This window comes from Charadrius vociferus, unplaced genomic scaffold (assembly GCF_000708025.1).
Source record: "Charadrius vociferus isolate BGI_N301 unplaced genomic scaffold, ASM70802v2 scaffold3292, whole genome shotgun sequence".
Taxonomy (NCBI): domain Eukaryota; kingdom Metazoa; phylum Chordata; class Aves; order Charadriiformes; family Charadriidae; genus Charadrius; species Charadrius vociferus.
In genome coordinates this window covers 14896-26616 of record NW_009647389.1, presented here as the reverse complement: position 1 = coordinate 26616, position 11721 = coordinate 14896, and the positions used below count along the sequence as shown (strand labels likewise).

Sequence of the window (11721 nt, the reverse complement as noted above, 5' to 3'; positions counted from 1 at the left end):
AGGTGGCACCGAGGATGTTGAGGATGACTCTGAGGACTCTGTCGGGCACGGCCAGCAGCGAGGTGCCCGTGTCCACGATGGCCTGGCAGCCGAAGGCACAGGCGATGCCCTCCCCACCGATGGAGACGCTGGGGAGAGGGGTGCGGGGTGAGCCTCCCAAGCGTGGGATGTGGTGCTACACCTCCCAAAACACCGGCTGGGGGGGCCAAAGGGGACCCCCCGAGCTTGGGGGCTGTGCCAGGACTACCTGTCCATGGTGATCTGCCAGTAGGTTTCAGCAGAGAGAGGGATCCAGGTGATGCCGTTGGTGGTGTAGAAGGGGTCGATGGCGCCGAAGAGGACAAAGCTGCCGCTCCGCCCATCCCTGCAAGAGCAGAGCCATCAAGTGGGAGTCCCACCCCACCACCTCGCTGGCAGTGCCACCACCAAGGGGGGCTTTGCTGCCATCCTCCTCCACCGGCAGCGGTGAGCCATGTCCCCTAGGAGCCACGGGGCGTCACGTCACGGGGGAACGGTGCTGGAACCAGCGCCGGAGGGAGAAAATCATCGGTAAGAGCAGGGTGGCTCCAGCCAGGGCTTACTTGCTCAGGTAGACGGAGAAGAGGTCCTTGGCCACGAGGTCTTGTGTCATCATGTTGTCGAAGACGGGGGTGGCTCCGGAAGAGGCGATGCTGGGGAAAGCCAGCCCCAGGATGCCATCGAAGGGGGTGTAGTAGAAGAAAGCGCCGGGCTCGGTCTCAGCCAGCCCGAAGATCTGATTGATGACCTCGATGTCCGCGACCTGGTCGGGGAGAGGAAGAGGGGGATCGGTTTGGGTGGACAATGCCCACGTGTCCCTGCTCCCACGGGATGGGGGCGGGGAGAAGGGGGGGTGCATCTCAGCTTACGGTGACGGTGTCGTAGCCCAGGACGCCGGACATGCTGCCAGTGCCGTAGGCGATGTAGAGGGTTTCGTTGGTGCTGATGAAGGTGGAGGAGTCCGCTGGGTTGAAGCGGTTGTGGTTGGCTGTGGGTACAGGAGGGAGACGGTCACGGTCCATCCTGTCCCCAGGGACCAAGGATGCCTCTCCAGTGACTCCCCCATTGCCCGACGTCCCTTCGGAGGGACAGGGCAGAGCCGTTCTCAGCTCCCAGCCCCTCCAGGGGCTTCAGGAGCCAGACAGGGCAGGGGGTTGACCAAGCCCAGGGCTTCCCCTGCCTTCACCCCTCGGCCGGTGGCCACGGGGCTGTTAGACACCTACTGCAGGCCGGGCTGGAGCAGTACACCGAGGGCACCCACAGGTTGGAGGAGCCGGTGTCAAAGACAACGGTGAACTCCTGGGCTGGGGTACCGATGGAGATGGTGCCGAAGTACTCATTCTGTCAAAGCAGGATGGGTGAGGGCTTAGCGGGATGGGTGAGGGGCTAGCGGGATGGGTGTGGGGCTAGCGGGATGGGTGTGGGGCTAGCAGGATGGGTGAGGGATTAGTGGGATGGACAATGGGCTAGCGGGATGGGTAAGGAGATAGCAGGATAGGTAAGGGGCTAGCGGGATGGGTAACAGGTTAGAGGAATGGGTACAGGGCTAGAGGGAAGGGTAAAGGGCTAGGACGACGGGTAAGGGGCTAGGGGGTCAGATTAGGGGCTAGTGGGTCAGATAAGGGGCTAGGAGGATGGGTAAGGGGCTAGTGGGTCAGATAAGGGGCTAGGAGGACGGGTAAGGGGCTAGGAGGATGGGTAAGGGGCTAGTGGGGCAGGTAAGGGGCTAGGAGGACGGGTAAGGGGCTAGGACGACGGGTAAGGGGCTAGGACGACGGGTAAGGGGCTAGGACGACGGGTAAGGGGCTAGGACGACGGGTAAGGGGCTAGGACGACGGGTAAGGGGCTAGGACGACGGGTAAGGGGCTAGGACGACGGGTAAGGGGCTAGGACGACGGGTAAGGGGCTAGGACGACGGGTAAGGGGCTAGGACGACGGGTAAGGGGCTAGGACGACGGGTAAGGGGCTAGGACGACGGGTAAGGGGCTAGGACGACGGGTAAGGGGCTAGGACGACGGGTAAGGGGCTAGGACGACGGGTAAGGGGCTAGGACGACGGGTAAGGGGCTAGGACGACGGGTAAGAGGCTAGGGGGTCAGATTAGGGGCTAGTGGGGCAGGTAAGGGGCTAGGAGGATGGCTAAGGCGCTAGTGAGTCACTTCCACTACCTCACTTCCAGAGAGATATGAAGTGACAACACCCTGAAACAAAGCAACACAACCAAGGAGAACATTATCAGATTATTCAGAACAATTCCCATTGTTAGTGACCCAGAATTCCTGACTTAGAACAACCTAGAATTGGGATCTCGGCAAGTCTTCAAAGCTGCTTAACTCTTTCAGTGGTGTCCCCCCACACCACCCCAATAGAAGGGCTTTATTAGGCAGGAACATAAAAGGAAAGCATCTCTTATCGCAACAGGAGACAGACTGAAAGGAGGGAGTAGATGACTTTTACTAGACATAGCACATTCTCCAAACAACATTGCTATAACCTGAGAGTGAGGAAAAGCCAGCAATTCCAGGCCTGCCAAATTATTTGGAATTGAATAGGATCCCATATCGTGACAATGAGTGATAGTACAAAGCTCAAAGACGCAGAAAGAAATACTGTATGTTTTAAGTAACTGGCAGGAGCATCGCCTTCCTCAGCGGGATCCTGGGTACGGGGGAGAACCATCCGTCACCGGGAGGTGGCCGTGAAGTGCCCCCGGGGGGCGGCGGGTCCCCCCCGCCACGCGCTCGTCCCGGGGATGAGGGGGTCTGTCCTCGCCGCGGCGGTGATGGCCGAAGGGGGGGCTGTTGGTTTTGCCCCCCCTCCCCATCCTTGCTGGGACACTGCTCGCCTCCCCCAGCGTGGGTCCTCAGGACCGCGGTGGCTGCGTGGGCACCCCGAAACTCCGGTGCTCACCTGTAGACAAGTCCCTGGGCCAGGGCCACCAAGGTGAGGAGCAGGAGCAGCTTCATGGTGTCTGCTGACAGCCAACCACCGAGGCGAAGAGACACACCGCGTGTGCCACCGGCTTCAGCCCGGCTCCTTATATCCCGGCCACGCTCTTTTGGCCGGCGTCACCCCCCCCCCCCACAAAAAAGTACAGCTCCGGGGGCAGTTATCACAACGTCCTTAAGGGTGACGGGGAGGAGGAGAATGTCAAGTTGACGGCTCTCCATCTTCACTGGCGTCAAACACGGTGGTGAGGGTGCGGGGATGCTCACGGCGGGCTGAGGCTGGGAGAGAAGCACCCACCAGTTACTCTGCGACCCCAGAGGGAGGCACTGGGAGATGGTGGTGGTGGGGGCAGCGGTGGGGACACGGGGCTGTTTATGGCCGTTTCGGGGTATTCCCCCCTCCGTCTGACCACCGGGGCATTGCGCAAGCCGATGACACCGCTGTGGCTGAGGAACCGCAGCATAAATCTCCGGGGCTTTGGGCAGGGAGGGTGGAAGACCATGTCCTCCATCACAGCTGAGCCGAGCAGAGTGTGGTGGAGGAGCTGCGCTGCTGCGGTCTGGCTTGGAATCACAGAAGGGTTTGGGTTGGAAGGGATCTTGAAGATCATCCAGTCCCACCCCCCTGCCCTGGGCAGGGACACCTCCCACCAGCCCAGGTTGCTCCAAGCCCCGTCCAACCTGGCCTTGAACCCCTCCAGGGATGGGGCAGCCACAGCTTCTCGGGGCAACCTGCCCCAGGGGATCACCACCCGCACAGGAAAGAATTTCCTCCTAATATCTCATCTAAATCTCCCCTCTTCCAGTTTAAACCATTCCCCCTCATCCTGTGGCTCCCCTCCCTGATGAAGAGTCCCTTCCCAGCTCTCCTGGAGCCCCTTTAGGCACTGGAAGGGGCTCTGAGGTCTCCCCTTTTTGGCCTTCTCTTCTCCAGGCTGAACCCCCCCAACTCTCCCAGCCTGTCCTCCCAGCAGAGGGGCTCCAGCCCTCGGGGCATCTTTGTGGCCTCCTCTGGACCCACTCCAACAGGTCCACATCCTTCTTATGTTGGGGCTTCCTCCACCTCCATCTGTCCCAGGGCTACCTGAGGAACTGGGACCAGCTTGGGGTGTGAAACCGGGACAAGCTGGGAGGAAGATCGGCTCAGGATGCCGCTGGTTGAAGAATGCCAAGGTCGTCCACGCTGGGCTGTGTCAGAGGCGCCCGGTGTTGGATCAGGAGTCACAGCCTCCCTCGCAGCACTACATGTGTGAGATGTGGCTGCTGGCACGGTCACCTTGTCCACCGCTTGGAGGAAAACAAAGCCAGAAACTGCGCCAACGAGCTGGGGACCAGCCTGCCCAGAGGCACCGTCCGGGCTGGAACTGGCTTTCCTCCCTCCGTACCAGTTTCACTCCAGCTCTGAATAATAAAAGAATTGAGGATAGATGCTAAATCACACCGGGGGAATGAAATGAGTAAAGAACCCGGTAGGACCTGATGGGTGATGTTGGGGGGAAAAGGGATGAAACACCCAATTCTCCCTCAGCGAAAAGAAGATGGGATGTGTTCAGGTTTGGGGGTGGGGGGTCTGGAAAGGAGAAGGTCTTGGCTGACCCCCCAAAATGGAAAGTTTGGACCCGGCAGGAGACCGCAGCCTGAAAACCCCGCAGGGAGCCTTGGCGGAGCACCGGAGGACGCGTCCCTCGGCGGGGAAGCTGCGGTAGCGCGCTGCGTTGGGGCTGCTCCGAGGGGGCTGTTCGATCGCATTTCTTCCCTCCGCCGCACCGGGTGTCTGCGCGCAGGGATGAAGACCGGTCCTGCCGGGCAAAGCTTCTTCTTCCACAGCACACAGCGGGTTTCACCGCAGGGTAATTTCCTTCGGCTGCCGCAGCTCTTAGGAACAGCTGCTGCGAATCCCGTTTGTAGATAAGGGAGAGATGCAAAACTGGAGCTTACTGGTTTGCCGGGCTCCTGTGCTGGGAGAACTTTACAAGCTTCCTTGTGCCTCGGTGCTGGTGGAAAGCGGAGGTTGTACCCTTGCAGAGATTGGCCCACCGGCGGCAGCGCTCGTGGAGGGGCGATTCGGAGAGCTGTCAAAGCTCCCACCTTCCCACTCGTTCACCCTCCAAGGGTTGAGGCTCGGGGCTTCCTCCGGGGAGGCTGCTCGGGAGCTGCTGGGCTTGGCACATGTTCCATGCTGGGGCAGGTAACGCCATAGGTGGTCCGCAGGAGCTTGCGTGGGCTGAAAGATGTGGTGGATGGAGCTCCACAGAACCATAGAATGGTTTGGGTTGGAAGGGATCTTGAAGATCATCCAGTCCCACCCCCCTGCCATGGGCAGGGACACCTCCCACCAGCCCAGGTTGCTCCAAGCCCCGTCCAACCTGGCCTTGAGCACCTCCAGGGATGGGGCAGCCACAGCTTCTCCGGGCAACCTGCCCCAGGGGATCACCACCCCCACAGTGGAGAATTTCTTCTAATATCTAATCTAAATCTCCCCTCTTCCAGTGTAAAACCGTTCCCCCTCATCCGATGGCTCCCTTCCCCGGTCCAGAGTCCCTCCCCAGCTCTCCTGGAGCCCCTTTAGGCACTGGAAGGGGCTCTAAGCTCTCCCCAGTGCCTCCTCTTCTCCAGGCTGACCCCCCCCAACTGTCTCAGCCTGTCAGAACCGGTAGCCATTGGCACGTGTTGGTGTGGCTCCCGCCTGAGCCTGTGACGAAGAGGAAGGTCCTGCTGGAAGGTGGAAACAGTCCTTGGTCCAACCCCGCAGCGGGGAACGGGAGGTAACCGGTGGGGGCAAGCGAGGAGCAACACGGTGGAGCAGCAGAGCGGTAAGTGTCCCCTCTCCTCGGGCAGGGATGGAGGTCCCGGTGATGCCGGGGTGGACTTTCCTCTATTTGTGGGAACGGTGTCAGCCGGGACATCCGTTGAGCGGAACACACCTGCACAGGGTGGGGTGATGCGGGGGCGAGCTGCCTCCAAGGTGTCCTTCCGTACCGATGCTCATCCTGCGCTGATTTTTGGTAACGAGCAGAGAAATCGGAGAAAACTGAAGGGCTGTAACAATTCAGGTGCCAAATTCTGCTTTCGGAGCACATTAGCGAGATGGGTTTTGGGGACTGAAGTCCAGACTCGCTGTCACACCCGGTGTCCCTTGGTTTTGGGGCTGCTAAGTTTTGGGGTTTTTTTTCTGCCAGAACATTAGAGGAAACAAAAATCACAAGTTTTTCAACAGCCATATACCAATTTAATTTCTTTTTTTTTTTTTTTTTTCACCAAGCAGTCAGCGTGTTCAGACATAACATGAACCTCTCTGGGCACAGAATGGAGGGAGTAACCTGTGCTCTCGTGGAAGTCCTCTTTCTGGGCAAGGAGGACAGTGGGGGTGAATCCTCTCATTGTATTTAAAAAAACAAACTGGAGAAGCCTCATGCTCAGGACCAGTGTTTTAGTGAAATGAACTTGGTTTGTAACGTTAGGGAAACATAACTGGTTTTGAAAAGGCACGTCCTGTGTTTCTGGGCTGATATACGGGCCTCTAGGTGAGCTGTCCTCTTCCGAACAGCCAAACCGTATCCCAAATTTAGGGATTGTATCACGTCATGAAGACTCAAAGATTTTTCAGTCTTTTATCGCAGACCCCTTACTGCGTGCAATTGTTACTGAAACTGAGCTCCAGGCACAGAGTTGTAATCGCTGAGGATCAGGATTTCATTTTAATTATGGGGGGTTTTTTTCAATGGAAAGAAGTAATTTGTCAAATTATGGGAAGTTTTGGGATGAGCTCATTCTTCTGTCAATAGATCCCATCGTCAGGAGCCAACGAAAAACTGGGTATTCAGACAGGCATTGATTTTAATTTTTTTTTTTTTTTTTTTGGATGCATCATTATACGCAGAACGAAGAAGTTGTGGAATTCGGCACCGGCAAAATCTCAGAAGAAATATTTAACACCATTAAAGTCAAGAACAAAAGAAACCGGGGAGGATCCCCTCCGGCAATGGCTCCGGAGGTAGCGATGCTGGGGACGGCCAGGCTCGGGATGCCATCGAAGCGCGTGCAGCGCAAAAAGGAGCCAGGTAGGGACGGTCTGGTTGCTGACCGGGATGTTTCTAACCTTGGTAGGGAAATGGAAGGAACAAGACACGCTGGATTCTGGAAAAAAAATAATCTACCCTTTGCCCTCCAAGGGAGCAGAGAACCCTGAGGAAACTCAAAACCCAACTGCAAAGAGCTCAAAACACAACTCTGCCACATCGCCACCGTGGCAGAGAAGGTGGCGGAGGGGAGGGCAGGGAGCAGGCAGTGCCCGCGGCGCACGGTGGGGCACTGGGCGCCCAGTTTGGGGTGCCCGGACTGGGTGGCAGAAGGTGGCCGTTCTGTTGTAGCTCTGCTCGGCGGCAGAGGGCACCAAACGATGCGGAGATCCCCGCCGCGTTCTCCAAAAGCAGATGAAGACCAGCTGGAGGGATGGATGCGGAGGCTTTTAGTTCTGGTTTGCCAGTTCCTGATGCAGCTGGGGCTGGGTCAGGATTCCTGCCCGATAAAATCCCCCAGGAGTTATGCTTGTGTCCAGGAAAAATGTAAGATTTCGACGTCTGAGTAAGGCTGGACATGACGCCCGGCGTGCGGAGGCTCTACCTGTGTTCACAGCGAGCTCGGGCTACGCAGAAGCATTAAAAGACTCACGCAGAGCAGTAAAATAAAGCACTCGGCAGCCGCAGGGGAGGGGGGACAGCTGGTGTTTGAAGTGCTTGTGCGAAGGCAGAAGAGTCGGGTGGTGACCGTGACCTCCCCCTGCAGAGAAGCACTGAGGCGGCGCAGGACTGGTGACAGGAACGTTTTACGCTTTGCTGCTTCCGGTGATGGGCAGCAACTCGTGCGCGAAGAGACAGTCCCTCTAAACGTTACGGGAGATACACTTGGAGGTAACTCCTAGGAGTCTCCGAGCAATCTAGGTCACGATCAACAGGAGACGGGCACCTCCAACGGCTGCTTTGGCTCGAAGATGGGCCCCAAGTGGCAAATAAATAAATGCCCGATGGCCGCGAGGCTGGGAGACCGTTGCAAATTATACGCTCCGTGCCGATGGCCAGGTGCCTGAAAGTCTCAATGGGAACCGTACGAGATTAGGCAACACCACCCCTGTGGCTCACCCCGTGGGGCAAAGAGGACTGTATACGAATTTTCAGGCTTTCTGTACGGCAAAGGACTTTGCTGACTAAGCTCAGGAACAGCTTTATCCAACTTTATCTGCGCAGGTTTGAAAAGCTCAGCCTGGAAAAATAAAAAAATCACCATATTGAGATATACTTTATCTTAGTAACTGCAGATTAAGGAAGTAAACTTGTTTTCCAGTCCCCGTTCCCGGATTTTTCTCTGTCCCTCCCATAAAGGCATTATCGTATGCCGCACGCTTGCTTTATCAGAACTGTCAGATGAAAGGCACAAAGAGGTCTGGTTTGAGGCTCCTGAGGTGTCAAACTTCTACGATTTGACGTAAGAAGATTTGATTTCAGTTAGCAAGGAAGCCCCCGGAGACGAAGGCTGATCCTCACCGAGCCGGCGGTGGGTGGACTTCTGCTGGGTTAGGACCTGGGGGTGGTCAGGCCAGCTCTCTCCACGGGTTGCGGGTGATCTCGGACGGTGACTTAACACCTTTGGTGACCTCGGTCTGCGGTTGTTAAATCAGTGAACGTTATTCTCTGACCGGGTTGCCCAGATAGCGGCTGGACCACGTGGACCACAAAGCTTCCTGGTTGTACAAGGGCAAGCGCAGAAAGGGAACTGGTTTGCTTGCGGCTCGCTTGCAAGAGAGGCGGCGAGGGGACTAGACGGCCAGCGGTACGTCTGGGACTCGGCGCTGAGAAGAGCGGAGAGAAACGGTGCTTTCTGGTAAACCCCTGATTAAAAAATGGGTCGGATTCTGAGAAAGGCCCTTATGTCATCTGAATCCTGTCCTGTTGAGGAACACAGATAACGTTGTCTTGAAAACAAACAGTATCACATTAAAAGAAGAAAGAACAGCACTATCGATTTTTTTTTTTTTTTTTTTTACCTTCTATAGGGAAACGCTCCAAATTTCATTTGACTCCCGGGCTCAGAAGGAACATTCAACCAAAACCACAAATGAGCTTGGCCAGATAATAAACAAAAGGTGAAATCCGACAAAGGATCGGGATTGCTGAGATCAACCCTTATGCACATGAGGGGTTTTTTTAACCTTTTGCTAATTGTGTGTTAATTTGCTCTCTAGTCTTACGCTGCCACACTCCGCTTCAGAGCCTGCAGAGCTGCAAACATCAGCTGTGCCAACGAGGTCCTGCATTGATAGCAGACTCCGGAAAGTTTCCATTTCACTCCAAAACACTTTCTAGATTACAGCTTCACTTCCTCAAGGGAGTAACACTTCAAACTGACCTAAGCTGCTTCAGAAGGCGGCTCTGTAGCTGAACGCTCCTTACCAAAAACATTTTACTCCTTTCCGCCAGCTTTGTCCCAGGCCACGAGAGCTCTGGCGATGCAGAACAGCTCAGCTGGTGCGCACACTCGAAATGTGGTACTTGGCGTCATTTGGACGTTTACCCATTTTCAGTCATTTTCACTCGTGTTTATTGGGTATCGGCCTTTGTGCTTTTGAGTCTTTCACCTGACGAAGTAACTGTGTGAAGTATCATAATGACCAGATGAAACCATCTCTTACACAAATTAAGGACGCTAGTAAACAGGTAACGGGCACATCCTTCCGAAAAATACCCATCTATCACATTTTTGATCGCTGGGGAACACTTTATCATTTAACTGGAAATTTTCTGTTTCTTCCTTTTCATTGCAAAGAACAAATTTGAACACAACTTAGTTTATTCTTTATTCAGTCCTTACATTTTAATATAAATTCTTAATTAAACGCTCTCCAACCTTTCTACGTCCGTGGAGACTGCTTCTCAAACAAGCCTTGAAAAATATCGATCTCCCTTTGGAAAGTCAAGTTCCCTTTCTCGCAGTAACATTGGGTTTTGACCGGGTTATCAGCCAACGCTACGAACAAATTGTCCTTGATTAAACCATAGGCTACCTATTAGGATTCATATGACTCATATTTATTATACAACAGTCAACGGGCCTCACGTGGAGTGCGTCTCCGGCAGGGACGAAGTGCCTTTCCCGAGATACGTGCCCCGATCGCAGCACTTCTCCAACAGCTGGGTGACCTTGCCCAGCCTCCTGCAGTCTCCTTCACGTTCCTCTCCCCTCAGCACCTCGAGCCCGTCTCATCCGGCAACGCGAAGCTCTTCCCCATCCTAATGCAATCCTTAGCCCCGCTCATGTCTGTGGGAAAGTGGAAGTACGGGTGGAAAAATGAAGGCTGGTGTCGGGTAGAGGGTGACGGCACCGCAGCTTCCTCTGTCTCCCGCCGCTCAGGAACTTTCCCGTTTGATGCGAGGAAGACCTAACGCAGGTATTCAAGAGGGATTTGCTTTTATCTCTTGGTTCCGGCTTTGCCACCTGGAAAAAAAAGACGTTCTATGAATTTTTGGCACGTTGCTGAGGTCTGTACGTGCTGCCTCGGCACAGCGGTATCTCAGCCCATGGTAAGCGCTCTGTATGCATTATCTCACCTCCTCTGCTTCTCTGTCCTCTCTTCTCTTGCACTTCCATCAACTCTTATCCCCCATCTCCAGTTCTGCTACACCCTTACTGCCATTTACCTCGCCATGCTCACTTTGCCTCCATCCCTTTACCCATCACGGAAGTTTTAATTTAATTTTAATCTCTCACAGGGCTGGACTTACCAGGATTACGGCCAACAGAATTCCGAGTCACCCGGAACAACAGGCGTTTGAGTGCCCGTAACACCAGCTGCTACGCAGCACGAGACGGCCTGTGGAGAAAAGCGTGGCTTTGCAGCAGCTCTACTTCTTGTTAGATCTCCGCAAAACAGGGACGGCGGGAGGAGGCTGCCTGCGTGGGAGGCCCCGGCCGCGAGGCGTTGGCGAGGTCGTGACAAGGCAGAAACTGCTTCAAATCTCACCGTAAATCCAGCTCAAACCCGCTACGCCTGAATTTCAACCAGCTGCCTGCTCTGTAGGCGATGATAAGCTTTGTTGTAATGCCCTCTTTTTAACTCTTGTCATCATGATTAATCTCGCCTAATCTTTGTCTGGGGTTCTCTGGCTTTCCGCTTTTCGGAACGAGCCGGCGAAGACAAAAGTGTCCACACAGCAGCTGCTGCTCAGGGCTCACGTGGAGGCTTTGAATCGACGTACAGAAGAATGGCAGAGCTGCCCTCGCTGCTCCCTCCAAACCTTGACAGCCCCGATGGCTGGCTGGGCGACTGGTGGGGGGGAACACATGCTCGCAAGGAGGAGCAGCTCCTGCTTTACCGTCCCTGGGCTGAGCAGGGAAGCCGGCAAATCTGTTAGTCGCAGCGCTCAAGCTCAGGCAACGCTGCCAGCCATACCCAGGTTATTTGCTAGGAAGAGTCACGACGTATCAACACCACCAAATAATTCAGCAGACTGACAATTCTTCCAGGAAAGCATAAAACTCACTTAGAGTCAATTAGAAGGGAGGCAGGTGGGGGAAGGTACCAGAGCGTCAGGGCAGGCCCCGTGTGACAGGAACAGGTAGGATGCCAAGGCTCGAGCAGGCCATAGCTCGAGGAGAGCTACGCCGGCAGGCAAAGACGCGGTATTTATTAAAAAAAAAAATATATTATATAGTTATAAAATGCCGCCTCTCTGCACAGACACCTGAGACACAGGCTCAGCCCG

At 55.2% G+C, this 11721-nt stretch overlaps 1 protein-coding gene across 1 annotated transcript in view; it reads right to left on the bottom strand.

Moving 5' to 3' along the window:
• The window catches only part of LOC104282053 (pepsin A-like), a 5684-nt gene extending 2216 nt beyond the window's left edge, over window positions 1-3468 (bottom strand). The window contains exons 1-6 of the mRNA XM_009880118.1: window positions 3271-3468; window positions 1242-1359; window positions 888-1006; window positions 582-781; window positions 248-364; window positions 10-128 (exon numbers count right to left, since the gene is read on the bottom strand). Of these exons, the coding sequence (XP_009878420.1) occupies window positions 10-128; window positions 248-364; window positions 582-781; window positions 888-1006; window positions 1242-1359; window positions 3271-3468 (871 nt within the window). The remainder of the gene's footprint in view (window positions 1-9; window positions 129-247; window positions 365-581; window positions 782-887; window positions 1007-1241; window positions 1360-3270) is intronic.
• Window positions 3469-11721: the final 8253 nt, after the last annotated feature.